We start from the raw sequence: 26,143 nt of genomic DNA on the forward strand, positions 1-26,143 counted from the left end.
GCGACAATAGTCGCTATTGCTCCGGTATCAAGGGAGGTCATCTTTTTATCGAATGACTGAGAATTGCGACAGGGAGAGTCGGAGGAAACGTCTTCACCCAACGTCGAGTCAACTGGTAATGGGAAACATGCGCAAGAGAGAGGTATCGGTAACGAGAGGTGCTAAGTCGTTGATTCGAGGTGTTGTTTCGGCTGAAAGTGGAGCAGGTGGCAGGGTCTGCGGGTCAGTGCGCATTGCGGCGCTTGGAGCCGAAAGCGGTGTGCATTGATCCGGCAGAATCATGTTCCCGACCAATCCAGCAGCTGCATCTCTGCCAGATCATCAACAACAGATATCAATCAAACTCTCGACATTCCGCGCAGTCGCCCTATTCTACTTTCTTGTTCGTCGAATCTGCAGAATACGCGTCATGGTATTTATCAAACCCTCATAGCTTCCGCCGTCCTCTGACACTTTCCCAGAATTCCCTTTTCAACTCCGCCCTGCGACAATCCACGTCGATACGCAAAGATCTCGATGCCTTTGCCGACAGCAGTACCTTGTCGCCTGCGCTTCTTGGTACGCCCATATCTCTTCCGACCGCATGGTCATCCCGAGGCTAACATACCCAAAGGGCAGATCAATGCATCCCTCACGTCTTTCAGTCGCACGATAGACGATTATAACCGACTGGCGAAACAGGAGATGGTTCCCGAGAAGCAAGAAAAGGCATACGAGCGCATCAAGAACTTTCGCAACGAACTTTCCGAGTACAAAGACCAGTTTGGCAAGCTGAAGAAGGAAAGCGACGAGAAGGTTAGTTGTGTCTTTCAGGTCAAAATTGCGCCTCCAGTTGGCTAATTTGTCTTTCTTTGTAGCAATCAGTCCAGACACGCACGGAGCTGCTTGGCCGTCGACCGCATCACGCACACACGCCCGAGAACCCCTATGCCTCGACCTCCAACGCCCAGCATTCCCCATGGGCCCCTGCGGCAGGTCCATCTTCTCTTGGAGCCGGCCCTTCGGATTACACTCGCGAAGCGCACGCCTTTCGCGAACAGTCTTTTGCTTCACATGCAAATGCTCAACTTGACGAGTTTCTGGAACGCGGCCGCGCCGTTCTGGCAGATTTAGGGGACCAGCGCGACGTTCTCAAGGGAACGCAGAGGAAACTCTACAGCGTCGCAAATACGCTGGGCATCAGTGGTGACACAATCAGAATGGTCGAGAGAAGAGCGAGGCAAGACAAGTGGATATTCTGGGGAGGAGTCGTCATCTTCTTCCTGTTCTGCTGGCTGGTGCTGCACTTTTTGAAGTGAGTAGGAACCCAGGGAACAAGATGTATCCCTGTGTCTCGATAGCTTGGGCAAGTCATCATCTTTAGCGCGGCGTTTGGCTAGGACTTTTGCTGGAAAAGGGGTTGTTACTGAGGAGAACCGATCATACCCGGAGTCAGGAGTTGTCATGTCAAGTTTGAACAGGATTTTCGTCAAATTTACTTTTCCGAATCTCGTTTTCTGCTGATTGGCTCACAAAGGATTGTATGCTAGGAACTCTTGGAGAAATTGCGGTGAGCTAACGGCGCTTTTAGCCTAAGCTGTTGAGGTGAATTATCTAAAGGGCAACAGGACCGAATTGTAAGTCTTTCGGCAGGGTCATCTCACGACCATGCAGGGAGCATAATAACAAAGAAATGGAAAGTTGAACCAAGAGGCTAACGAGAAAAACAGCAGGAAATCAGTAGTAGTCATCCCAGGATTCCTCGAACCACTCGTACTCGTCCATGTCCGGCCATGCATCAGCATAGTAGTGCTCCCAGTCTCTCCGGTGGGCATCATCCCACCCCAGTCTGTCGACCTTGTAGTTGATGTTCTCCAAGTCGTGCCTTACATGGCGCATGTCATGTCTCAACTGGCGCTGCTCTGCATTGACGTCACGCAGAGCACGCGAAAAACCGTCATCTCGGACGACAAGATGGTGGTGCTTGCGCTCGGCCGGCCAAGAATCCAGGACGCGAGCACGCCGTTGGATCGTCACTTCTGTCGGACGTCTTCTGTGCCCAAGACGGCGCTCTCTCTTGTCGACCAGCACCATGCCATCATCACGATGGCGGCCCTCAATCGCGTGGCCGTTTTCGTACTGGACGATGCGCAAAAAGGACGTCTTGACCTCCTTCATGCCAGGGATGGAAAGATAGTCGTCGTAGCGGCTGCTGAGGGCCATGTCGGGGCGCACGCGCGCTATCTCGCGCAGACACTCAATCTGCTCGGCCTCGGTCATTTTGGACATGAGGATGGCCCAGGACCAGAGGATGATGGCGCGGGAGCGCTCGGCCTGGACAATGCGGTGGCCGTGGCTGGCGAAGAAGGAGTGGCACACGCTGGCGAGGCGGCGCGAGCCGAATTCGCGCGACATGTCGGCCAGCGTCATGAAGATGGCGATGGACTCGGGGTAGCGGCTCTCGCCGTGGGTGGTGCTGCGGCTGCCGCCGCGCCGCCGGTCTTCGATTACGGCGCGCGCCAGCTGGTCCGAAAAGGCGAGCTGTGCCTCTTGCCCGTCGCCCGGGTTGTAGCCGAGGATGTCGAGCACCTCTTCGCACACGCGCAGCATGCTGGTCGTTGTGATGAGGCCGGCTGCGATGCCCGGGCACCCCGTGATGTACTGGTCCAAATCGAGGTATTCATCTTGGCGGATGCTGAGGAAGGCGTCGGGGAGGTATGCGCGGACCGTGCGAGCGTCTACGAGCTCGCGCCGGTTGCCGCAGCGCACGACTACATCGCGATGGTGGTGGTGATGGTGGGGGTGCGGCACGACTTGGTATCGAGGCATTTTGGAGGGCAGAGAAGGCGAGAGCTTTGGAAGGAGTCAGATCCTGGGGGGAGGGCAAGGCACAAGTCTTATGAGCAGCCTTCAAGCCGCGCCGTACGACGGCACGCGGACAGGCCTTGGAGAAGCGGTCTACACGTACAAATCGTCTGCCGTCCGGCGTCGCACACGACAGAGTCGAAGCAAGAATTCCAGTTTCGAACACTGCAAGCTGCCGGTCAGGGGTTCAGAAAGACAAACAAACCGACTCGACGCATGAAGGAGGAGAAGCGCAGCGGGCAAACATCAGCCCTGCCTCGAGGAAACAGGATGACGAGATTGGAGACGACGTGAGAAAACATGTTGTCGACTGAGCCACAGACGCCATCAACAGCGACATCAAACGCCAAGTTTCTTCTCTTCGTCGACGCGGATAGCAGCAGCGCGCGCACCGTCCCGCCAACGCTTCTGCCTAAGGCGTCTTACCTTACCCGTCCCACACGACGCCCAGCTGACCTGCCTGACTGGCCACCAACCTACCTACGCTCTGAAGCTGCAGCCGAATCGATGATGTGAGACAGTCTTGGGTCGTCTTTGTACGACGCGTCGCAACCAGTTGTCTGGCCGTGGAAGCTTCCATGTCATCACTGCCGCCCGCTGCAGCTTTTGTAGCGGCCGGGTGGCTTTCTCTCGAACGGTTTCTCTTGAGATTGCAAAAGAGGCATGCGAAGGTATGGGGCAAGGCTTGTCTGCGCGCTGACTGCGGCGCAGCTGAGGCGGAGACCACGCGGGGAGGAACGTTTTCTTGTTGGCCTGCAAGCCTTTGTGGCTGGACAAAAGTACGAGAGATGCAGGAAGCCGATGTGGGGGCGGGGGAAACGAGGTTGAGGAGCTTTTGTTTGCTGTTGATCAGACTTGTCGCTTTATTCTGGCATGTTGATGGGGACTTGACGGTGCGACACACCAGATCTTGAGCTCGTGGTGCGCAGAAGCAGCAGTCTTGTTGATTCTGTTGCGGCTTCACGGTATCATTGGGTGATATTACCTACATAGGTACCTGCGATTGAGCCTCATACGTCACCGATGAACCTTGTAGCGATCTTTTCGCGTTCCCATCTTTTTGTGCCTTCGAAAATCAAATTCCGTCCTTTCGCTGCCAAAGCCTCAAGTATCCAACGCCTGTTCCGCGCTCAAGAGAGTCGCGCTTGTAGGAACGCATATCACGCTTCGAAGCGCCAAAAGACATCCATCCATCCATCCCCCATCATCTCGAAAACCAGATCCATATCAAGAGCCACTGCACTGCACACTCACAGAAGCGGAAGAAGAGTCCAACTCATCATCCCAAGGCCACTGAAACCGTAAGCCACAAAGACAACCCAAAACAAGATCTCTCTACATGTACTTCCCGGCTCTCCTCTCCACTCACCAAAATCCCGCATAACTTGGAACCAAAATCAAAACACTTCCCGCGTCCGACTTCGCTCCGCGTCCACCGCTCGAGAGCGACACTATCAAACCTGGCTCCGCTCGGGGAGAAGGTTCACACCAACCCATCAACCGCGCCACCAACGCGCTCTCTGGTAGCGTCGACGCTGGATTGTTCGTGGTGTGGGTGGTTGGCGAGAAGCAAGACAAAGGGACGCAGCAAGAGTACATAGAACCATGGGTAGTGGACACTCAAAACAGTGACATTTCCCACACATGCTCAAAAGCAGAAAACGAGAATGCTCACTCAGATTCGACCGCGGGCACCAAAAATGACTCAAACAGGAAAAAGATGGGAAATGTCAACAAGTGGCGGCAATGAAAAGGGGTGCAAGCTCTCCGGACCCTCACCTCTGCGCTCGTAGACATGTGGATGTGTGATTGGTCAGGCCCAACAACGTCACTAGTTGGGTTCCAGCTTAAGTTCATGCTGGCTTTTGCGAGTTATTTAGTGGCTTTTTAGTTGGGTGTAGGAGTCTAGGACTTGTGGGAAGTGGTAGTTTTGCTGGCGGGGGTGGTTGCGGCATCCTACATACAAGGTCGCGGCAACACGGTCGGTCTAGCCGTTTGATCTCAGGCTTCGTGTTGCCGCGAGTGCTGTCGTCTGTTTACCACGTGTCTTCTTGCGTGCTGGCTGCTTAGTGTCCTGGGTCTATGATTCGGCGCTTTCTCTATTACTGCAGCGCGTGGCCCTCCTGACTGCGTCACTGACGTCTACCGCGCGCGACTCCAGACTAATGGCCTTGAAATCTGCGTCTGCTTCTTGTGTTCCCTCGAAGCCTCTAGATTCAATGACTTTGAAATGCCGTCGAGTGTATGCGTGGACTCTGACGCGTTGTTTTGGCCGTTTGGAGCATCTCCTCACTTGGTCAACGACGGAAAAGGGGTAGACTGGCGCTCTGATGCTGATCGAAGTAGCGATCTGGAATATGGCTTAGTTCCACTTGATGCTTGCTGTTTTTTTGGTTTTTTTTTTTTTTTTCTTATCTGCTCGTCTTGCTCATAGGATTGTTGAAAAGTGGTTTTCTGCAGTGGCTGCCTTTGCTCATCCGCTCACAGGATGATGTCGGATACCGTTTGAAGGCCGCTGTATTCGTGGAAGAGGAGTGTGGAGATGAGCTCTGGAGCCTGGAAACATTTTAACGCGTAAATTCACTGTTCTGGCTGTCTTTTGCCTCTTTTTGGCGCGAAATCGACCAACACCTGTCTGCCAGGAGATGTCGTTTGCCCCAAAAGCATCGCCGTTGACATTGCCGCAGGCAGCAACTTGAACTTCCCGGTCCTCTTGAAACGCTTCTCTCGCCATCTGGCAGACTCGAGGACCGTCGACGATTGCTCTCGGGGAGAGTCTTCCCGCAAAGTCTGTCGCATTCTGGTTCTCCAACAAGCTCCAAGTTATGGGAAATGGCGTTGAGGGTTTGCAAGCGACGAAGTCAATGAGCCTTTCCAGTGGCGGTGGATCCTCCCAGCGAAACTAGTAAAGAAGTCGCAACGGCAAGGCCGGATTTGGTCCTGCGATGAGAAAGGCCCGGGTGTGCCAGTGACCTGAGAGTTCCACCACTTGCTGTTCTTTCAGGCATCGCAATCGCTGTGCGGTTGGTGTAGATGGGATTCCATAGACCCCGGATCGATGAACTCAAGGAGCATTCCAACATGGTTGTTGACGTAGATAGAAAGCATTCAATGGCAGTGGCGTGCAGGCGCAAGGAGCATTCGATGACGCTGACGCTTGGGATCACCCTGATCCCAATGGGGTATCTTCGGTTCTCTGCTTGGAGATTGAACATAGTAGATAGAAGTAGTTCCAAAGGCAGGATATGCGTCACGGGTGTGTGAAAGGGCCTGGCGAAGTGAACTGCCATTGGTCCGTGCGTCCGTGCGCTGCTGTTAATATTCCATCCTCTACGACACTTAAGCTTCTTCTCTCCACCACCACCTCTCTCTTGAGATTCGCAACCTCTCCCGTCGCGTCTCCAGCTCTTCGTTGTTCTCTCACGCCATCATGTCGTCTCCTAAGAGCTCGGTTGCCCCGGCCGACGCGCCGCCCATCGTAAGTACAGCGGCGTCTGGTGGATGGTCATCATCGTCACCTTTTTCTACACCTCTACTATCTCCATCCCCTTCACTATTGCCTTACTCTTTGAGAAGATGCGTGCCAACATGATCCAGAAGCAGGAGATCAAGGAGGAAGAGGTTGAGGTAAGTGTTGACGCGCGTGCGCGTTGGGAGCATTCGATCGCACCACGATCTGGTGTACTAACACTGTTGTCTAGGATACCTCCTTCACGGCCATCAACAAGCCTGATCGCAAAGACTCTAAGGACCTGACCGCTTCTGCCAAGCGCCCCGCTCCTGAGGTCGACGAGAGCGTCGCGACTCCAGCTAAGCGCACCAAGGGACGCTTGACGCCTGAGGGTGCGGACATGGACCCTGGTGCGCGTCAGCGCAAGGTAAGTTCAGCATCTGCCACATCATGGATGAAAACCTTAAGCTAACGGTCACCCATCAAGAAGCCACCCAAGAAGGCCGTCGTACGTAAACACTGCTCTCACTACCTTTCACCCACGACTAATGCGCAAGCAGAGCACCCCCAAGGCTATTGGTACCACCGTCGACGAGCTTGACCCAGTTGATCGCAAGATGATCCAGATGAAGGACTCCGGCTACGGCTGGAAAGACATTGGCAAGATGTGGACCGAGGCGACGGGCGAGGTGACTGCCAAGTCGACCCTGCCTAACCGCTACGCGCGCATCAAGGCCAACATCATGACCATGCCCGAGGACGAGCAGCGCAAGCTCGCTGAGGCCATTGTCTGGGTCGAGGAGGACTTTGAGAAGACCAAGTGGGAGCGCATCTCTCAGCGCATGCAGGAGCAGGGCGTCGAGACCAAGTACGCGGTGAGTTTGGTTTCCTGTTTCTTTTGCGGTTTGCTGGCTTGCTAATGCTTGTGGTAGATTGGCATCCTCCAGAAGCAGTACCAGAAGATGCAGGCTGCTGCTGCCGCTACCGCCGACGGCGACAAGTCCGGCTCTACCGAGTCTCCCGAGTAGATGATTGCTTCTCGCCGTGTCTTGGAGCGATCCGTCCTTTTTCTGGTACCGTTTGCGGTGGCAGAGCGTTGGAGCAAGGTTCAAAAGCTTCTGATGATTGGGATGCGACTTGATTTACTGGATTGAACGGAAAGACGTCAAGCTGAACGCTTGGAACATGGAAACTGGGAATTGGGGAATCGGATTGCCTTGGCAATCGAATGTGGAAAAGGGACGTCACTAGGGAATCACAGGGCTTTCCAAGACTTGACTTTTCCAAACGTGAAACGGAGATTCAACCTACATATTGCCATGACGCTTGGTCTCTTTCTGCGCTGACCGGATCCCAGACAGTTGTTGCATTGGCATTGGAGATGTTTCTTGATTTTGTCATTGTTCACAGATCATGTGACGAGATGGTTGCCCTGGCTCCAACCAAGAGTGGTATGGACGGCTCCCATGTCGCAAATCAAGCTTCCCTCTGCATGCCGAATCGATTGCTAGACGAGCTGCTTCTCGAAAGACGGACGACGGCACTGTGCGCAAAAACCCAAAAATCTCTCATGCACTGCTGGCGAGCGGAACCAACGTCGGTCGTCTTTCCAGAAGCGGGTGACGCCATCAAAATGGCTCCGCGCGAGGGCGGATCCTTGCGCGGAGGGTCGACGATGGCCGTTTCCAGCAACGGCGACGGGGCAGCGGGCTTGGCAATAATGGCGAGGACAAGAATAAGACGCAGTGGTCGTGTGGGCGGCCGGCCGCTAAGTTGAACGTCGAACGTCGCGCAAAATATTGGCAATGCGGAGTCGCTTGGATTGGCAGGTCTTGGGTCGGTATTGGGATGGAATGGGCGAGCAAAGGGAGGGAGAGAGGGGTGTGCCGCCGTGCGAGCCCACCGTGTGCGTACGCGCGGCGCGTGGCGTGGCGTTGACACTGACGGCTGTGGGAGAACGAGGCTGTCGAGTCGGCGACGTGTCGAATGCTCTGGCCGAGAAGAGTGCGGATGGATGGATGGATGGATGGATGGATGGATGTTGCAGACGGCGGAGATCTTCACGTCTCTCGCTTCACGGAATGCCTCGGTTTGGCTTTGCTCGCTCTCTCGCGCTATTCTCGCCGTACCACGGTCCACCACCACCACCACCACCACCACAACCACCACCACCACCACCACTCGGCCACAACACGGCTACCCAAGACGGACGCGCTGCTGACCGCTGACTCTGACGTGAGGGCGGACGAGGGAAGCCTGCCGTCAAAAACGTCAAGAGCTTGGCATGACTCCAGCGACAATTGACCGAGTTTCGAATTCTCTTAAGCGATGGTTCTATCCTGCTCCCAGGCCGCCAGCACGGCCGCTCAGACAGTCGACGACCAATGGCACAAGTGCCGATGGTTCCATTTCGACCACCACAACGGCGACATTTGGGATGGTTGATCGCCCGGAGAAAGCTCACCTGGCTGAAAACTAGATAACGGCTTCGCGACTCATTCGACCGCGACCGCACAGCCCGAGATAACGACCCGCGCAGCATGGCTAGCGTGCCCCAGGATCTGATCGCCTGTCTCCGGCTCCAACCTACCTTTGTTCGAACAACCCACTTCCGCGGCTCTGCACTTTCCCCGGATCGTTCCTGTAGCAAAGATGATGACGAAACTGAAATTCGCCTTCGACCTGTGCCGGCGCGCGGCCTGTGCTCTGCTGCCCTGTCCCCGTCGACTGCTTCTCCGGCCCTTCATACGGCCACAAACAATGGCAAAATCGTGCTCCTTTCCTGCCTTGCTGCGCTTGTCCTCGCCCTCCTCTTTGCCCTTTTTCCCTTGCCTTGGTTGGCAGCCTTTTGGACCCTGAGTTTCTCGACCGTTACACCACATGATGGGTCTGCAACCGCAAGAGGAAAATAAACTGCCTGTGAGGAGTTATGGGGGACAGCTACCGCCAACTCCCCCCGAGACAATCAACGGCGATCACTCTCCGGGTCCAGTCGACTTTCCGCTACCTCCACCGTCCAATGCGCCAACAGAGGTCCTTGAAGTCGACAAGAAGACGCCTGACGCACACGTTCCCCGCGACCCCAGGTTAATCCGTTTGACTGGAGTCCACCCCTTCAACGTCGAAGCACCGCTGTCTGCTTTATTTAACGAGGGATTCCTCACTAGTCCCGAGCTATTTTACGTTCGAAACCATGGTCCCGTACCGCTCGTCAGCGATGAAGACATTCCCGATTGGGAGTTTACCGTCGAGGGTCTGGTCCAAAATCCCTTGACCATTACTTTGAAAGAGCTCCTCACGGATTATGACAACGTCACGTATCCCATTACGCTCGTCTGCGCGGGCAACAGGCGGAAAGAGCAAAACGTCGTTCGCAAGACAAAGGGCTTTTCCTGGGGCCCGGCTGGCGTGTCGACCGCTCTTTTTACTGGCGTGGCAATGATGGACGTCATACGACGCGCCAGGCCGCTGCGAGGCGCAAGATATGTCTGCATGGAGGGCGCAGACAAGTTGCCAAACGGCTACTACGGCACCTCGGTGAAGCTGAATTGGGCCATGGACCCTAACAGAGGTATCTTGCTGGCACACAAGATGAATGGAGAGACGCTGACGCCCGACCACGGCAAGCCTTTACGAGCGGTGATTCCTGGGCAGATTGGCGGTCGAAGTGTCAAGTGGTTAAAGAAGCTGATTATCACGGCCGAGCCGAGCGACAATTGGTATCACATTTACGACAATCGTGTGCTGCCGACGACGGTGAGCCCGGACGAGGCGGCCAATGACCCGTCGTGGTGGAAGGACGAGCGGTATGCCATTTACGACCTCAACACCAACTCGGCTGTTGCATATCCTGCGCACGAGGAGCAGCTTTGTCTGATGGGCGCGCCCCAAAAATACCGCGTCAAGGGGTATGCTTATGGCGGTGGAGGGAGGCGAATCACACGCGTCGAAATCTCGCTAGACAAGGGCAAGAGTTGGAAGTTGGCTCACATTGACTATGCCGAAGATCGATATCGCGACGCGGGACCGATACAGCTGTACGGCGGGACCGTCGACATGGAGTGGCGCGAGACGTGCTTCTGCTGGTGCTTTTGGGATCTTGATATTCTGATTGAAGAGCTCAAGGATGCAAACGACATTGTGGTGCGGAGTATGGACGAGAGTCTGCACGTTCAGCCAAGAGACATGTATTGGAGTGTGTTGGGCATGATGAACAATCCTTGGTATCGGGTAGCCATTTCTAAGGAAGGCGACTACCTGAGGTTTGAGCACCCAACACAGCCGGCACTGATTCCAGGGGGCTGGATGGAGAGGGTCAAGAAGGAGGGCGGAGACTTGTCGAATGGGTATTGGGGCGAGAAGTTCGGCGGCCAAGAGACGGAAGTTGCGCCGGTGGAGCAAGTGCAAGAGATTAAGATGACCAATGACAGGGTCGACCGCGTCATTTCTGTGGATGAGTTGAGGAAACACGACACGGAAGAGGCGCCGTGGTTTGTGGTCAACGGGGAGGTGTATGATGGTACTGGCTTTCTGAAGGGGCATCCGGGCGGCGCGCAGAGCATCATTTCTGCGGCAGGCATGGACAGCACGGATGAATTCATGGCAATACGTAAGTCACGTCCATCTAGTTTCATTAGCTTTCTAACACCTTGTAGACTCGGAAACGGCAAAAGCCATGATGCCCGACTACCACATAGGATCTCTCGATGAAGCATCCAAAAAGATGCTGGCGGAGAGCGAAACGGAGCCCAAAGAAGACACTTCACCACGGCCCGTCTTTCTGGACCCCAAGTCCTGGCGCAAAGGCTTCCTTCACAGCAAAAAGACTGTGTCGTGGGACACGCGCATCTACACGTACAAGCTGGAGCACGAAGAGCAAGCGCTCGGCTTACCAACAGGACAGCATCTGATGATGCGGCTACGGGACCCGGTGACGCGCGAAGCCATCATCCGCAGCTACACGCCCATCTCGCAAACAACGGCTCGCGGCTTTGTCGACATTCTGATCAAAATCTACTTTGCCAGTCCCACACAGCCCGGCGGCAAAATGACGCTAGCCATGGACTCACTACCACTGGGCCACTTTGTCGACTTCAAGGGACCCATTGGCAAATTCGAGTATCTGGGCAGCGGCCGCTGCAGCGTCAATGGCACGCCACGCGGCGTCAAGCACCTCGTCATGATCTGCGGCGGCAGCGGCATCACGCCCATTTTCCAGGTGCTGCGCGCCGTCATGCAGGACGCGGCCGACCCGACGACATGCACCGTGCTCGACGGCAACCGCCTGCTCGAGGACATTCTGTGCAAACATGACCTCGACGCGTTTACGCAAGCTAACCCGCAAAAGTGTAACCTGGTCTATTTGCTGACGCAGCCGCCAGAAGGCTGGACCGGCGTCACGGGCCGTGTTGGCAAGCCGTTGTTGGAGCAGCATGCCGCTGTTAGGGAGGATGCCATGTGTCTTATTTGTGGGCCGGCGCCAATGGAGAAGAGCGTGCACAAGGCGTTGAAGGAGTTGGGCTGGAGCGATGACGATTTGTTGTTTTTCTGAAAAGGGATGAACTGGATTTGTGTGCGCTATTTCATTTTGCATGGCGAGGCTATGGGATAGATTGACGGGCTGTCGTGTTTCGGCAGGGTGTTTTGGCGTTTGGAGCCACTGTGCTGGCTTCTCCTTGTCCTTTGTCTGCGCATTTGGACACGAACGCGTTGGTTAGAGCAGGGGAAAGAAAGATTTTGAATGCACAGAGCGAGACCAAACGGCAACTTGACGACTACATCACACCTCTTTCGCGTCTTCTCAGCATAGCAGATTTCAATCACGCAAAACACAGCACATGCCATCTTCTCTCCCTCGACCAAACCTGCCTCCCAGTCAGGTCTCCTCGACCAAACTAAACCAAGCCAACCGGACAAATCGGCACACCCAGCACCCATTTCCCGGGCAGCACAGCACCCAAGAAACTCCCCGGAGAAGTCTTCCGGGCGCGCAATGATCGACGGCAGGGAAGCGTGCGGCTGCAGCGGTGATGCGGCGCAGGGATCAAGCAGGGCCTATCGCGGCTTCCAATCGCTCACTCATTCGTTTTCATGATTGACGCGAGAATCGATTTGCGTGTGTCCGAGGAGATGTCGGTTTTTTGGGGGGGGGGGGGGGCGAAGGATTGGGAGAGGGGCGCGGAGATGTGTGTGTGTATGTGTGTGGTTTGTTTGCCGCGTGGTTGGCTGATAGGGAAGGAGTGAGTGGGCAGACAGGGGGACTGAAGGACTGGAAGGTCAGTTGCGATGGATGTGATGATGTTGTGCTTTTTGGACAAACAACACGTTCTCCCTCCTCTCTCCTTCCTTGCTCCCTCCCTCCTCGCCCTACGCGTGCCACACCCGCCATGCCGTCGCCACCTGCGCCACACGTCTCCCGTTCGTCCCGCCCCAACGCAACCGGAACCTGGATGCGCGGATAGATAACCAACGCACAGACGCCACCGACTGACGACACGGCAACTCCGCGGAAATCTTGTCCTGCCAGCCATCGACCCGTCCGCCCATCCTGCGCCATCCTTTTCCGCCCTCGTGCGCGGAGATGCTTCATCTGTACCGTATCGTGCGGACAAACGGCGGCCGTTGACGGCAGAAGCAGACACCCACCGCATGGCATGTCGATGCAGAAGAGTGCTGACGGAGATGCAGTACCGTAGGGCATTGGACCAAGGAAGCAAAGCAGCGTCCGTGTTTCCTAGGACAAACATGGGAAATCAGCAAAGCTCGCTGTTGGCTGGTCGGTTCATCGGTTGCGGCCAGCCCGGGTACCTACCTAGTCACAGCAAAGTACCAGATACTGATTGCGATTACATGACCTCGCTTCCTCGAAGCACTTTGGGCGGCCGGCCGCTCGCTCGCGAATCTGCTCATGGATGTGACATTTGCGCCGTTCCGGTTGGCTTAGTCTGGTATCGTCTTTGGTGGCGCTTGCATCTCCGCTCCGCCTGCCTACCTGTACCTACCTCACTCACCTTGCCTCGTCGACTGATTACCTTACTCTCTGTTTTTTTTTTTTTTTTTTTTTCCTTACCTTTCAAGGCGGCTTGGTGTGCTCGTCTCTATCGCTTTCCCTCTGCTTCTCTGTTTCGACGCGTTTGCCCTGCGACGTTGTCCCCCTGGCTACTTGTCGCTCGCATCGCCGCGCTCTGCTCGTGTTGTCGAGCTGTGATTTGCCAAGCACTCCAGCTGTTTGCGGTCTCACATTGCGCTCCCCGCCTTGTAATTCCACACGATAGCCGCATAGCTAGCTCGCTGGCCGAGCACAACTGCTGCTTACAGCTTTCTACACGCCACTATTGTCGAACTAGTGGGGGTTGATTTACCCTGCATCCGCTCGCAATGAGCAACGGCGAGCAAATGAATGGCGCGGCAAACGGCGTGGCCGAGACGGTGGAGAAAGTCGCCAAACCAAATGGCATCCAAAATGGCATTGTCAACGGCAAGAGTAGAAAAAGAGTCGTCGTCGTCGGTTTGGGCATGGTGGGAATTGCCTTTGTGTGGGTAGTCCCCAATGAGCCACACAGCGTCAGTACTGATTCTTTTGTCTTAGAGAAAAGCTCCTGAAGTACGACGCCAAGCGGCGAGAGTACGACGTGACCGTCATCGGCGAAGAGCCGCATCTGGCCTACAACCGGGTGGGCCTGACGAGTTATTTCCAGCACCGCCAGATTGAGAATCTGTATCTGAATCCGAGGGAGTGGGTGAGTTGTTTGGAAGCAGTTCATGATCGGCTTTGCTGACGCTGGGGTCAGTATTCGAGCATGCCCGAGGGCGCCCTCAGCTACCATCTCAATACCAGAGCAACCGACATTCTGCATGACGACAAAGTCGTCAAAACGGCTTCGGGAAATGTCGTTCCGTACGACATTCTCGTGCTTGCAACGGGATCTGACGCGTTGTTGCCGCGCCATACGCCTGGACACGATGCCAACGGAGTCTTTGTGTATCGCACGATTGGCGACCTGCAACGCCTCATCGAATTCGCCGCCTCGCGAAAAGGAACGACTGGAGCCGTGGTGGGCGGCGGTCTGCTGGGATTGGAAGCCGCAAAAGCCATGATGGACCTGGAAGATTTTGCGCGGGTAAAATTGATTGAGCGGAACAGATGGGTGTTGTCGAGGCAGCTGGACGGAGACGCAGGAGGCATGGTCGTCGAACAAGTCAGGGCGCTGGGACTGGATGTGTTGCTCAGCAAGCGGGTGGGCAAGATTTTGACAGACGCGAACAACGCAGTAAAGGGCGTGCAGTTTGAGGACGGCGATGAGATGGACTGCTCTTGCATCTGCTTTGCGGTAGGCCTTGCGCTGCCGTCATGGACGACTCATCTGACGTTTGCAGATTGGCATCCGAGCCCGCGACGACCTCGCCCGCAAGGCCGGCATCAAATGTGCAGATCGCGGCGGCGGAATAATCGTCTCGCCCAACTTGCAGACCTCGACACCCGACATTTACGCTATTGGCGAGTGCGCGAGCTGGGAAAACCAAACCTTTGGCCTGATAGCGCCGGGGGTGGAGATGGCCGACGTTCTCGCATTCAACCTAACGCAAGCAAAAGCGCACGCGGTGCGCAAGTTTAAGCGTCCAGATCTGTCGACCAAGCTCAAACTGCTCGGAGTCGAGGTGGCGAGCTTTGGCGACTTTTTTGCTGATAGGGACGGTCCCAAGGAATTGCCCGCGAGGCGTGGCGACGGGAAAAAGGAGGGCGTGATTGATTTTAAAGAGCGCGTCAGGAATTTGACTGATGGTCCTGCGCCGCCTCCTGTCAAAGCTCTGACGTACAAAGACCCGTTCAAGCAAGTGTACAAAAAGTACCTGTTTACTTTGGATGGCAAGTACCTTCTCGGCGGCATGATGATTGGCGACACCAAAGACTTTGTCAAATTGGTCCCTTTGGTCAAGAACCAGAAGTCTCTTGAGATACCGCCGAGCGAGTTGATAGTAGGCGCCGACAAGGGAGATGACGATGCGGACGATCTGTAGGTTTTTGACCATGTTTTTTCGTTGGAGGAGCTAACAGATTACAGCGCCGACGACACGCAAATCTGTTCCTGCCACAACGTCCTCAAAGGCGACGTTGTCAAATCAGTCAAAGATGGCACTTGCAAGAGCATCGGCGACGTCAAGTCGTGCACAAAGGCGGGTACGGGCTGTGGTGGCTGTATGCCGCTTGTGCAGACCATTTTCAACAAGACCATGTCCTCGATGGGCCAAGAAGTCAAGAATCATCTTTGTCCGCACTTTGAATACTCGCGCGCCGACCTTTTCAACATCATTTACGTCAAGAAGCTCACTGCATTTGCCGATGTCATGCGAACGTGTGGAAAAGACCCCAACTCGGTTGGATGCGAAGCATGCAAGCCCACTGTCGGATCGATATTGGCGTCGCTGTTCAACAAGCACATTATCGACGAGGACCGTCGGGGACTTCAGGACACCAACGACAAATTCCTCGCCAACATTCAGCGCAACGGCACCTTTTCCGTCGTTCCCCGTGTGGCGGGCGGCGAGATTACGGCGGACAAGTTGATTATCATTGGCACGGTGGCCAAAAAGTACGGCTTGTACTGCAAGATTACGGGGGGTCAGAGAATCGACATGTTTGGAGCCAAGAAGCAGGATCTCATCAGCATATGGGAGGAGCTCATTGACGGCGGCATGGAGAGTGGACACGCATACGCCAAGTCACTGAGGACGGTGAAGAGCTGCGTCGGTACGACATGGTGTCGATTCGGCATAGGCGACAGCGTGGGCATGGCCGTGCGGTTGGAAGAGCGATACAAGAGCATCCGCGGGCCACACAAGATCAAAGGCGGCGTATCTGGCTGCGTGCGCGAGTGCGCCGAAGCACAAAACAAGGACTTTGGGCTCATCGCGACGGAAAAGGGGTTCAACATCTTCGTCGGGGGCAACGGCGGCGCCAAACCGCGCCACTCGGAGCTGCTGGCCAAGGACGTGCCGCCCGACGACGTGATTCCCATTCTCGATCGCTACCTCGGCTTCTACATCCGCACGGCCGACAAGCTGCAGCGCACGGCGCGCTGGATCGAGAACCTGCCCGGCGGCATCAAGTACCTGCGCGACGTGGTGCTCGAGGACAAGCTGGGCATCTGCGCCGACCTGGAAAAGCAAATGGCCGATCTCGTCGCGAGCTACTTCTGCGAGTGGACCGAAGTCGTGCGCAACCCGGAGCGCCGCCAACTCTTCGCGCAGTTCGGCAACACGTCCGACACGGTGCCGCCGCCGGTCGAGCCCGTCATCGAGCGCGGCCAAACGCGGCCAACGTGCTGGCCCAAAGACAGCGCGACGGTCGACTTCCGCGGACACGCGTGGAGCAGCCTCGCATGGCAGCCGATGATAGAAGCGAAGCGCTTCCGCGACGTCGACACGGGCGACTCGCACGCCGTCAAGCGCGGCGACACGCAGCTGGCCCTGTTCAAAGTCAAGGGCCGCTATTACTGCACGCAGCAAATGTGCCCGCACAAGCGCGCCTTCGTGCTGTCCGACGGCCTCATCGGCGACGACGCTGCCACTAACAAACTCTGGGTCTCGTGCCCTTACCACAAGCGCAATTACGAACTCGGCGGCGACGACGCCGGCCGCTGCGCCAACGACGACGCCGTCAACATCGCTACCTTTCCTGTTGAGCAGCGCGCTGATGGCTGGGTTTACGTCAAGTTGCCGCCCGTTGAGGAGTTGGACGCGCTGCTGGGAACTGAGCGCTGGCGCGTCCGCGCTGATGAGTCGACGGATCCGTTTCAGGGCCTTGATCGCAAGTTGCTGGGTAAGGAGAAGGTTGGCGTCAAGGGGCGCAAACCGTTTGAAAAGAGCCATTTGCCGAATAGTCTCGGTGAGCAGGCGAAGGCGAGGAGTATTTTGGCGGGTGGGGAGGCTGGGTGTGGTGGTGGTGGTGGTGGTGGTGGTGCGAGATTGGATTGGTGAGATTGGCTGCGGAATGTAATGGGGGTGGCTCGGCGTTTTCAAAGGTGGTTTGGTTTGGTTTGCGGTATGGCTGATGCATTGCGTGAGATGGAGGAAGATTTAGTTTTCTTGTCTGTAGATAGATGAGTCGAAGCGGGCCGAAGGGACTTTGATATCTCCAACCAACACTTTCACGTTCTGCGTCCTTCGGCGTATTCTGCACCTCGCCACGCTTTCCAAGGCACTTAAAGCATCTCATGAAAGACGAGGGGCGGGAGATAGCGTGATTCGACTCCTGCAATCCGCGAAAATTTAAAAGTGCCGTCGCATATCTTTCGATCGATTCCGAGTCCACGGTCCAAATAGACCTCCATTCCATCCCATTCGAGGTGAATCGTGCTTTTCCAACAAATCGCGTCAGCATGGCAGGAAACCACGATTTCTTGACAGTCAGCTTCCCAGTTCGGTGTCGTGTACCTGCTGGATGAATTCTTTCCAGCGGACGGCGTGAGCGATCTCTGTCTTCTTTCCAATGCGAGGTGACGGCCCTATCGATTGCATGTGCGGCGGGGTCTTTCTCGGCGACTTGGGTTGGCTTGGAAAGGGAGATTGGTTGACAGGGGAGCGCGTCAGCGGCAAGCGGGTACAGGAAGGAGACGAGGTGGAAAGGGGTATGGGGGACCGAGTAACGGTCGACTTAGATCCCCTCGCGGCTCGGTGCGGTCGGTCGTTGCGCGAGGACCTGGTGAGAAGTGCGAGGGAGCAGGGGAAAGAAGGAAAATGAGGGAGATGTGGAAAAAGAGGGTGTGTCTCTTGATTAGAGTTCCCCGTTGCTTTAGCTCACATGCAGAGAGTAGTCAAGGAGTCGTACATTCCGCGGCTTTTGCAACTGAGTTTTACATGGTGAGTGAAAAAATGGGCTCTTCTGCTTTCTGATCGGAATTTTGGTTGGATCGATTTGCTGTTCTACTGCGCATTGGGTTAGCGATGTGACTCTGTTTGTCTGTTGCAGAAGTGCGACGAGTTTAATTGGCTCATTGGTCCCATTTCACCGAAGTGTCATGAACTGTGAGTGTCTCCAACGTACAGCGGCGCTGATGTCGATTTTGTGGTCTTGAAGTTGGATGTTTTCGCTACCGAGAGTCGCTGATTGATCCTCACGCGCTTTCTGAAAGTTTTCTAGGGAACGTCCCCGACTTCGTCGATCTTCTTTCACTCGTCCTCATCAGCATCATCTCTTTGCCCTTGTGGCAGTCGTTTTGCGTTGTTGTGCGTCGAGGGATATTGGTGTTGAAAATTCAGATTCTGGACCCTGAGAGGCCCGTGCGCGCTGCGCCATGTGCGTCAGGCGGGCGGCCCGAGCGGCATCTTACCCTTTATGCCTTAGCGTCCCGCGTCTGGAGTCCTGGCTTCCCTGCCGGGCAAGGAAGTTTTAACTACACACCTCAACCGCATGTCTTCGCTCACGTCGACTTCTCGTCTCTCGAAATCCACTTTCAACATCGTTTGTATCAAAATGTACTGCTACTGGACCTATTGGGAACCTTTGGAAGCAATGAGACAGCCTGTGATGATTCTTTTTGAGTCTCATCACGACAACGTCATCGCCAACGGAACCAGCGCATAGTCTTGCTACCCGTAGACGATGCCCTTGACCTCCAGGAAGTCTCGACCTGCCAATTGGGCTTCTGAACGCAGGTAATACCAAGGTCAGAATGCCCACCGTGGTTCAATCGCCCTGGAGAAACTTGACGTGCAGCCATCATGCCGCCCGGTCGCAGTCATGCCACATGAGGGCGCCCTGTAGCGACGTCTGCTCTGGGCTCCGAGCCCAGAGCAATGTAGAAATCTCAATCTTACGTACCGAACGGCGATTTAGAACACCGGAAGGATAAAGATGGACCAGAAATCTGAGAGTCTACTCTGGTGTCGGTCCAGTGGCTTTGCAAAGTTCGGTTTCCATGCCGCTCTTGGGAAAAGCCCGCCGTCATATGCGCTTGAAGCCCCGCAGCCTGTCCTTTTACATTCACCAAATCACTTCAGCAAATCCCCACAGGGAGGAGCGACAAGATACGGGCACCAATATGACGTCCCGTTTCTCCTACATCGATGCGAACTTGTGTGCCACAGCCGCCAGACCTCATCGAAAATTCCGAGCTCTTACTACTCACACTGATGCGGTGATCCGGTCAAACTATACTACTCAACGTGTCGGCAACTTTCATCCCAGCTTACCCCGGTCACTGCAAGACTCCGAATGCTCGCAATTGCTATCCAGTTGGATCGCTGCCCAAATTCCGAATCAAAATGTTCTGGAGCTTCTTCCATTCGGTAACGACGACTCTCATATGCATCCGGCGTGCGATTGGAAGAGCTGGGAACCGCGGAGCAGGATTCAATATTGTGTGATTTTACAAGATCGATGAATAGTGCACAATCGAGTCTTGGTGCTATGGGGTTGTTGATTACGTTTCGTCGTTTCATTTTTCCAAGCTCCTCTCCCAAGTTAGGTCCTTGATGCGTCCCAGTCCTAAGAAAACTCTCGATATCTCTTCAAATATGCGCCTGCACCTCAGCATCGTGCTCGAGAGAACCGAGATGGTGCGCGAATCATTCCCTTCATTGTTTCGACGCCCAACACCATGGCAATTGATCAGCTCGTGGGGTTAATTGCCTCAGTATTACCAGTCGTCAGCAACACCTTCAAACGTTGCGTGTAAGGAGTCGGTACCTTGGCGAATCGCTCGACGCTGAGCTCGCAATGAAGGAGCGGTCAAAACCACGGAAAGGACAACGCCGACAGTGGATACGAACAATTCGACAACATTGATGCTATCGCCAGTGGAGAGGGAGCGAGGGATGGGTGCCATATTTCCAGGACAATGGTCACTGTCAAGCAGTAAGCCCAATGTCGTGGCATGGAAGTGACCCACACTGAACCAGACTGTCGGATATGCTGACTGGTACGTACTCACAGGAAGAGAAATGGCCAGGATATTCAGGGCAACACCACGACTGATGTTTTTGGTAGAGTTTTCGTTCGATTGTTGTGTTGACTCTCGATTCCTCTGTTGATGAAATCCGCAGAGGGACTGGAATCTTGAGGGGCTTTAATTTGCGTGCACAGATGACTTCGTACGCGGTCATACTGATGTCGCAACTTAGCAAGACAGCCCAGAACCAGTGGCAAAATAACTGTGGCATAGTTGGTTCGCAGCTACTAACGACCAAAATCTGAGCCCTGATCACTGGCTGATGATGAAATGGAGGATGAGAAGCGGACATAGCCTCGCGTCGACGTACGTAAATTTCCTCATCTGGACCCAACTCCGTGACGAGGGCAAGGAACATCATCTGACTTGCCGCGCTGAAAGTCTTACTTGGCGCTCTGTGAGTCTGGATTTTCCGGAAAATAGCAGCCCTACAGACGACGGCGGATCATGAAGCTAAGTTTCGAAACCAAGAAAATCCCGGGACCACGGCTGTAAACTATTTGGAACAGTTCAAAGCATCACGTCTCATTGGATGATGTGGTCTTTGCCGCCTTCTAGAAGTTCTGCAAAATCGACTTCTGTCAACGTCAAGACCGCTTGAGTACCTCATCCAAGACGAAAGCGGAAACGTTGGATTGGAAGAACGGCTGCAGCTTGATTTGGTGGAATCATGAGAGTGTTGTGTCTCGAGGGCATTTCCAGAGCCGAGGCTTCGACTAGGTCAGTCGCGTGATTGACATAGCTTGCACGCTACCCCTGCCCGATCTGAGGCTCTTGAGTACGAAAAAATGTCTTGATAACCGATAGAATTTGTGCCTCTGGTCACGCAAGAACAGCAGGAGTGCAACAAGCCGCTGGTATATACTATGCTGGTCTTGCCTCTCTCTGATGATTTGGCAAAAAGCAGAAGCTGGAGAGGCCGCCATTCGTCGACAAATGTCTCACAGGGGCCCATGCAATGCTTATATTTAGCTTCGGAGCGACGAATCTTAAGCGAATAGTAAGCGCAACAACCGGATGCGAAACCGACCGAACACGCTTCATAAATCAGATCGCGGATGATAGGAGCTGACTGTCCACATTGAATGTTCTCTACCAACCAAGCTAGACCAAGAAGTACTGACAATCCAAGCCTCAGAGTCCGGCGGGACGATACTACGGCACGGCTTCTGTGGAGGAGCGCCAGAAGATCGTCGATGAACTTGCCAGTGAGCTGAAGGACGACGAGCGTGCAATGTGGGAGCAGTGCGTGCGCCTTGGGGGACCCGGCAGCGGCGTCACTGTTGAACGCATCGAGCGGCTTCCCGTCAATTATGGATTTGAGACAGCTCTCATGTACGATGCTGTAGAGAAGAACATGCGGATGCAGAAAAGCTTGGAAGAAGCGATGAAAGACACTGAGGATGAAGAAGTGGCTTCCACGTGGTCGGAAATCCTAGAAGAGGAAGTGCGGCAGACTGCGCTCCACAGGAGCCAAAAGCGCCTGAAGGACCAGGCCTCGTCCGGCATGACGACTGTCGAAGTTCCGGGTGAGCACAGCGCCGTTCGCCGCCCCGTTTTTGGGCTGATTGAGGGCATAGTTTAGACAGGACAGCAGACTGCTCTCCAAACATTCAAAACCTTAATTTCAGTACAATTGACCTCCTGGAATAGCAAGAACCACGTCACCATCCATTTGTGCCATATTTTGCGACAACGTCGATCACAACCTTGCAGAAGCAGCCTCCCATTTCCTGAGGATTGCGCTAGACCGCTCTTTCAACTCCGCAGGGACCGCCGCTCGGCTTGATATTGCCCTGAGAGTGCTATCGATCTTGGTGTCTTTGATGACATCCGCCTTGAGGTCGTACGCTTCTAGCTCAGAAAATCGTGCCGAAAATTCAAGAGCGACTTTTCTGCTGCTAGGCAAACCCAAGAGCAAGTCTTGGAGATGGTATCGAATAGCCGTGACTGAAATAAGAGAAATGATTTGTCAGCTTTTCCACTGAATTCTCGGAATGAGGGGAAACTTGCCTCGATCTTTGACGATACCAACAGGAACACGGATGTATTCCTCGCTGTCACACCCATATTCGCGCTTCTCCTCCTGGTCATCGCCCTCATCGGACTCGTCTTCCCCTTCAAGCTCCTCACTATCATTATCCGTTTCAGCATTCGTGGGCTCGATGTACATCTGAGCAGCGACTGAGGTATCGTCGGCGGCAGCGGCAGCAGCTCTAGAGTCGCATTATCAGCACGTCAATCAACCGATGCGGCTTGTCGGACGAGTCAAAATGCCAAGCGAAAGACCAAAAGAAGATATTGAAGAGGCAAAAAGTCCAAGAATCGAGAAAATACTCACTCCTTCTCCCTCCTAGCCTGACGTCTTTTCCGGGGAGCACGAGGGGTGTGTCGCTTTGGCTTGAGCTATCGCAAAGACATGAGTACATTACCGCCTCCAAGATCCAGACTGTCAAATTTTTCGACGTACCCATTTCTCAGGCTCACCCGGGTTCCTCTCCCTGCTGATGCGGACACGAGCACGGCGTGAGGGTCTGCGGGCTTTGGCTCCAGCTCCTGGCATGATTGCAATGACGAGGACGACGATGAAAGATCGGAGGAGGCGAGAGAGGGGTTGTGCGGTGCTGAGAAAAGCTTGCCCAAGAAGAGAGGAGAAAGATGGTTTTGGGGTATTGTGTGGAGAATCTGGGCGGAGGTTGCTTGAGTGTGCCAGCGCGACACCACCAGTGGAGGAAGTCACGGTCAGAGTGAGCAGGCACGTCGCAGCCCACGCGACCTACCTCACACTGCCCCACCAGTGGGATTCACGTTCGCCTTCCATCACATGCGCAGTCGTCGAGATTTGGCGAACAGAATCCTCAGACGCAGACGTTCCAACTCGTGATTCCATGAACAAATGGGTACTTCAACGCCATCAGACTTCAGAAATCTGTATTTCTCCCAAGACAAGTCTTCTGCATTGGCATCATCGTATCCCAGAATGGATTGACACTGATGACAGCTTTACTACGACCATTTGGCATCAAAAGTCGCAATCCATGTACTCGATGAGCTGTAACCCATGTTTTAGTCGCCTTCAAATCACGAAAGCCAGTGACTCCACAAGCCACACAGATCCAAAACCTGCAAGCAATCCGACCTACAAGCGACTAGCACAGGACGATTTCCCACTTCAGTGCAGAAAAGAGGAGGATTGTAGAGCGCAACTGACATGCAAGAAAACCTAAAGCGAAGAGAAAAGGAAAAAGAAGACGCAGAGGCACAAGCGGCGGCCGCCGAGAGAGTAAGAAAGGCGCTCCACAAATAAACACCAAAGAAGCAAGAAGAGACCTGCTCTCGACTAAGAAGCTGTCGAAACCCACAATTCGCACACTCACTTTACGGTGGCTGGATACGGTGGAATCAAGGGACAAGGTGTTTGGAGATTGGGAAGAGCAGGTGGTCTTTCAGAGGGAATAATGGAGTACTTATCCGCGTTAATACTTCTCTCGTCATCATGCCTAACGCTTGTCCCATTCATTTTCCTTGAAAAGTCACAAACAGGCTAATCGAAACAGGATCTGGGACGGCAGTGCGTTCGATGAGCTACCAGCCACCGCGGTTAGGTGAGTGGCGATGAAGGGTAAAGAATGTGGCATGTGTTAGCGCTTGAATGCTCCCGGTGTTCATCCCTCTGAAAAGTTTAATCGCTCCTACAAAGCTATGCTCTGGAGCTGGAATGCTCCCTGTCAGCGTCTGTATGGCGTTATTAATGCTCCCTGAGTGTTGCCATGGCGTTAAGGGCCGCTGAAATCACTTTTAGTGCTAAACAAGCTTGAGAAAAAGGGTGAGATCTTCATTTTTCGCTTCGTCGATGAAAAAGGATTGGTTACTAAAAGGCAAATGGATAGGCCTTGTAGAGGAAGATATAGAAAGAAAAGAATTCTCAACTGAAACCACCTCGCCGACCCTGAAAGCAGAGTGTAGTACAAAAAGCCCTCCGTTTGAAACCACCTCAAAGGTCCATTTTACAGCTCCGAAATCTGATTCAGGCCATGTCGCCGTGATCTACCCACTCGGCGTAGTCTTGGTCCTCCTGTGGGACAGCTTTTTTTCGCGCTGAGCCATTTGCGCTCATAGACGCGCAGGTTACTCTCATGCTCAAGCATTCTGACAAAGAGGTCAAGATCTTCGTTCTCCTTTTCTTTCGAGGAAGAACGATTGAAGTTCTGCTTTTGAAAGGGTCATGGTCAATCTCAGACCCGGAAATGGGTGCCCGCGTCGGTGGCGCATTTATGTGGCCAGAAAGACGGCGGAGAGTACCAATGTGAGCTCTGTCAATTTCTCGGACAGGACCTTGACAAAGTCGCAAAAACAGCGCCGATCGAGAGACATGCCCGAAGTGCTCTTAATGAGGATGAAAAGGTGCCCGCCTTGGGGAACAGAGTTGACCCAGACCATGTTTTCCCGTACAATCGCACACGGGTTGGATTTCAGCGACCAAGAGATATGTTGTCCTGCTGACTGCTTCTCGTATGTGGCGCTGATTCATGTGAATTGCCGTTGCGGCACCAGTCCATCTCTCAGCCTTTGGCCGAGCGTTTTGCCATTCCAGCACTCCAGTTAGGCGCGTTTTCCTTGCTGGTCAACTTGGACTCTTGTGCCTTTCACAATCTCGCTGTGTGTGCCACGGTTCGCTGACTCGCGGGCTATTACCAGGCAGTCGTCTCAGGGGCGACGTTGGCCACGATATCGTCAAAAAGTCTAAAGGAGACTCCTCATTTGCTCAGATTGAGGTTCCTCCTCTTCAGGCTCTTGGGCTTTGGGCCGGGATGTGTAAACGTCGTGGATCCTTCGGCAATGCTTGGCCAACATGTCTGATCGGGCGAATCTATCTCCGCATATTGCGCACATGTATGGTCTTTCGTCACTGTCTTCAAGAGAGTCAGTTATCATGATCTTCAGTCATAGTAGCGTTTTCAACGCACGAACTGACAAGTGCCTTTTCAGACCAAACTTCTTCGCAAATGTGGCATCACATTGCGCATATGTAAAGCGTCCTTTGACATTCTTTTCGAAGATTTGGACAGATTCTAAGGCCTCTGGAGCCTCAGATGAGGGCGACCGTCGTATGGGTGCGGCGGGCTTGAGGAGAGCGAGCTCAAGCTCCTCGACGATGAGATGTGGATGACACTGTGCTTAAGGGTCAGCATCACCAGTTCGTCCAAACTGGAATTGTACATACCTTGAGCCCAGCGAGCGACTGCTTCGTGATATCCATGATTGCTTTGGCAAACGGGGCGGCAGCATCAGCAGCAGCTCTGTAATCGCGTCGTCAGGATAGGAATCAATCGAGGCGGCTTGTTTGGTGAAGGATGTTGATTGAGCTCAACGCTCAGACGACTCAAGGACAGAGTCGGTGAGACAGTTCAGCTTGTCAATGTACTCACCCACTCCGTGCGCAAGATGAGGGAAGGACGAGATGGCAGCGTTGCACAGAGAGAGTTTGATGTAGAGGAGAGGAGAGACGGGACGAAACGATTATGGATTTGGGCGAAAGCTCAAGTTGTGTGTGTCGGGACAAGTCAAAACCCGGGCAAGGAGGAAGGCACTGCACGCCAAAGAGGGAAGGCACGTCATCCAGCCCGCACCGGGCGGCACTGCGCTCCAGCACAGCGACTCCGAGCAAACGACAACTCAAAATGCGTCAACCGCAGAGTAAACGGGGGTTTCTCCCATCCGGAAACTGTGCATGATTCTCGCGAAATCTCGACAATCACCGTGGCGACCAAAGAAGCCGAACGGCAGGGGGACTGGGTGGTCTCATCCAAGGCACCATCGTCTCCAAGCTTCCCCAACCATCGATGCCGATGTCCTGCTTCTTCAAGTTTTATGTCCCCTACCACGAAACCTGGAATAG

General features: G+C 54.3%; 8 protein-coding genes across 8 annotated transcripts; 7 read left to right on the top strand and 1 right to left on the bottom strand.

Annotated features, from left to right (window-relative positions):
* Positions 1-409: 409 nt before the first annotated feature.
* IWZ02DRAFT_470521 (membrin) lies at positions 410-1,298 on the top strand (the record flags this gene model as incomplete). Its single annotated transcript, XM_066768803.1, has 4 exons — positions 410-412; positions 462-558; positions 614-795; positions 858-1,298. The coding sequence occupies 4 exons, from the start codon at positions 410-412 to the stop codon at positions 1,296-1,298; spliced, it is 723 nt and encodes a 240-aa protein (XP_066621139.1).
* Positions 1,299-1,510: 212 nt separating this feature from the next.
* Positions 1,511-3,280, top strand: IWZ02DRAFT_310920 (uncharacterized protein). Its single transcript, XM_066764059.1, has 2 exons — positions 1,511-1,722; positions 1,790-3,280. Coding segments are annotated over exons 1-2 (1,350 nt in total). The 5' UTR covers positions 1,511-1,721; the 3' UTR covers positions 3,139-3,280.
* A 2,994-nt stretch (positions 3,281-6,274) lies between these two features.
* On the top strand, positions 6,275-7,323 carry IWZ02DRAFT_491926 (uncharacterized protein; the record flags this gene model as incomplete). Its single annotated transcript, XM_066769799.1, has 6 exons — positions 6,275-6,322; positions 6,442-6,471; positions 6,546-6,722; positions 6,783-6,803; positions 6,856-7,170; positions 7,228-7,323. 6 exons carry the CDS (start codon positions 6,275-6,277, stop codon positions 7,321-7,323), a joined length of 687 nt encoding a protein of 228 aa, XP_066621141.1.
* A 1,683-nt stretch (positions 7,324-9,006) lies between these two features.
* Positions 9,007-11,859, top strand: IWZ02DRAFT_310723 (uncharacterized protein). Its single transcript, XM_066764057.1, has 2 exons — positions 9,007-10,904; positions 10,951-11,859. Exons 1-2 carry the CDS (start codon positions 9,176-9,178, stop codon positions 11,844-11,846), a joined length of 2,625 nt encoding a protein of 874 aa, XP_066621142.1. The 5' UTR covers positions 9,007-9,175; the 3' UTR covers positions 11,847-11,859.
* Positions 11,860-12,852: 993 nt separating this feature from the next.
* On the top strand, positions 12,853-13,847 carry IWZ02DRAFT_310726 (uncharacterized protein). The gene has a single exon (XM_066764058.1). It carries the CDS (start codon positions 12,944-12,946, stop codon positions 13,649-13,651), a length of 708 nt encoding a protein of 235 aa, XP_066621143.1. The 5' UTR covers positions 12,853-12,943; the 3' UTR covers positions 13,652-13,847.
* On the top strand, positions 13,358-17,528 carry IWZ02DRAFT_310951 (uncharacterized protein). Its single transcript, XM_066764060.1, has 5 exons — positions 13,358-13,830; positions 13,884-14,034; positions 14,086-14,625; positions 14,672-15,309; positions 15,358-17,528. Exons 1-5 carry the CDS (start codon positions 13,673-13,675, stop codon positions 17,270-17,272), a joined length of 3,402 nt encoding a protein of 1,133 aa, XP_066621144.1. The 5' UTR covers positions 13,358-13,672; the 3' UTR covers positions 17,273-17,528.
* A 4,957-nt stretch (positions 17,529-22,485) lies between these two features.
* Positions 22,486-23,650, top strand: IWZ02DRAFT_311049 (uncharacterized protein). Its single transcript, XM_066764061.1, has one exon. The coding sequence runs from the start codon at positions 22,752-22,754 to the stop codon at positions 23,469-23,471; it is 720 nt and encodes a 239-aa protein (XP_066621145.1). The 5' UTR covers positions 22,486-22,751; the 3' UTR covers positions 23,472-23,650.
* Positions 23,651-24,987: 1,337 nt separating this feature from the next.
* IWZ02DRAFT_483148 (uncharacterized protein) lies at positions 24,988-25,633 on the bottom strand (the record flags this gene model as incomplete). Its single annotated transcript, XM_066769158.1, has 3 exons — positions 25,469-25,633; positions 25,212-25,416; positions 24,988-25,157 (listed from the first exon to the last, which is right to left on the bottom strand). Exons 1-3 carry the CDS (start codon positions 25,502-25,504, stop codon positions 24,988-24,990), a joined length of 411 nt encoding a protein of 136 aa, XP_066621146.1. The 5' UTR covers positions 25,505-25,633.
* Positions 25,634-26,143: the final 510 nt, after the last annotated feature.

The sequence above is a fragment of the Phyllosticta citriasiana genome (assembly GCF_038021145.1).
Source record: "Phyllosticta citriasiana strain CBS 120426 chromosome Unknown IWZ02scaffold_9, whole genome shotgun sequence".
NCBI lineage: Eukaryota > Fungi > Ascomycota > Dothideomycetes > Botryosphaeriales > Phyllostictaceae > Phyllosticta > Phyllosticta citriasiana.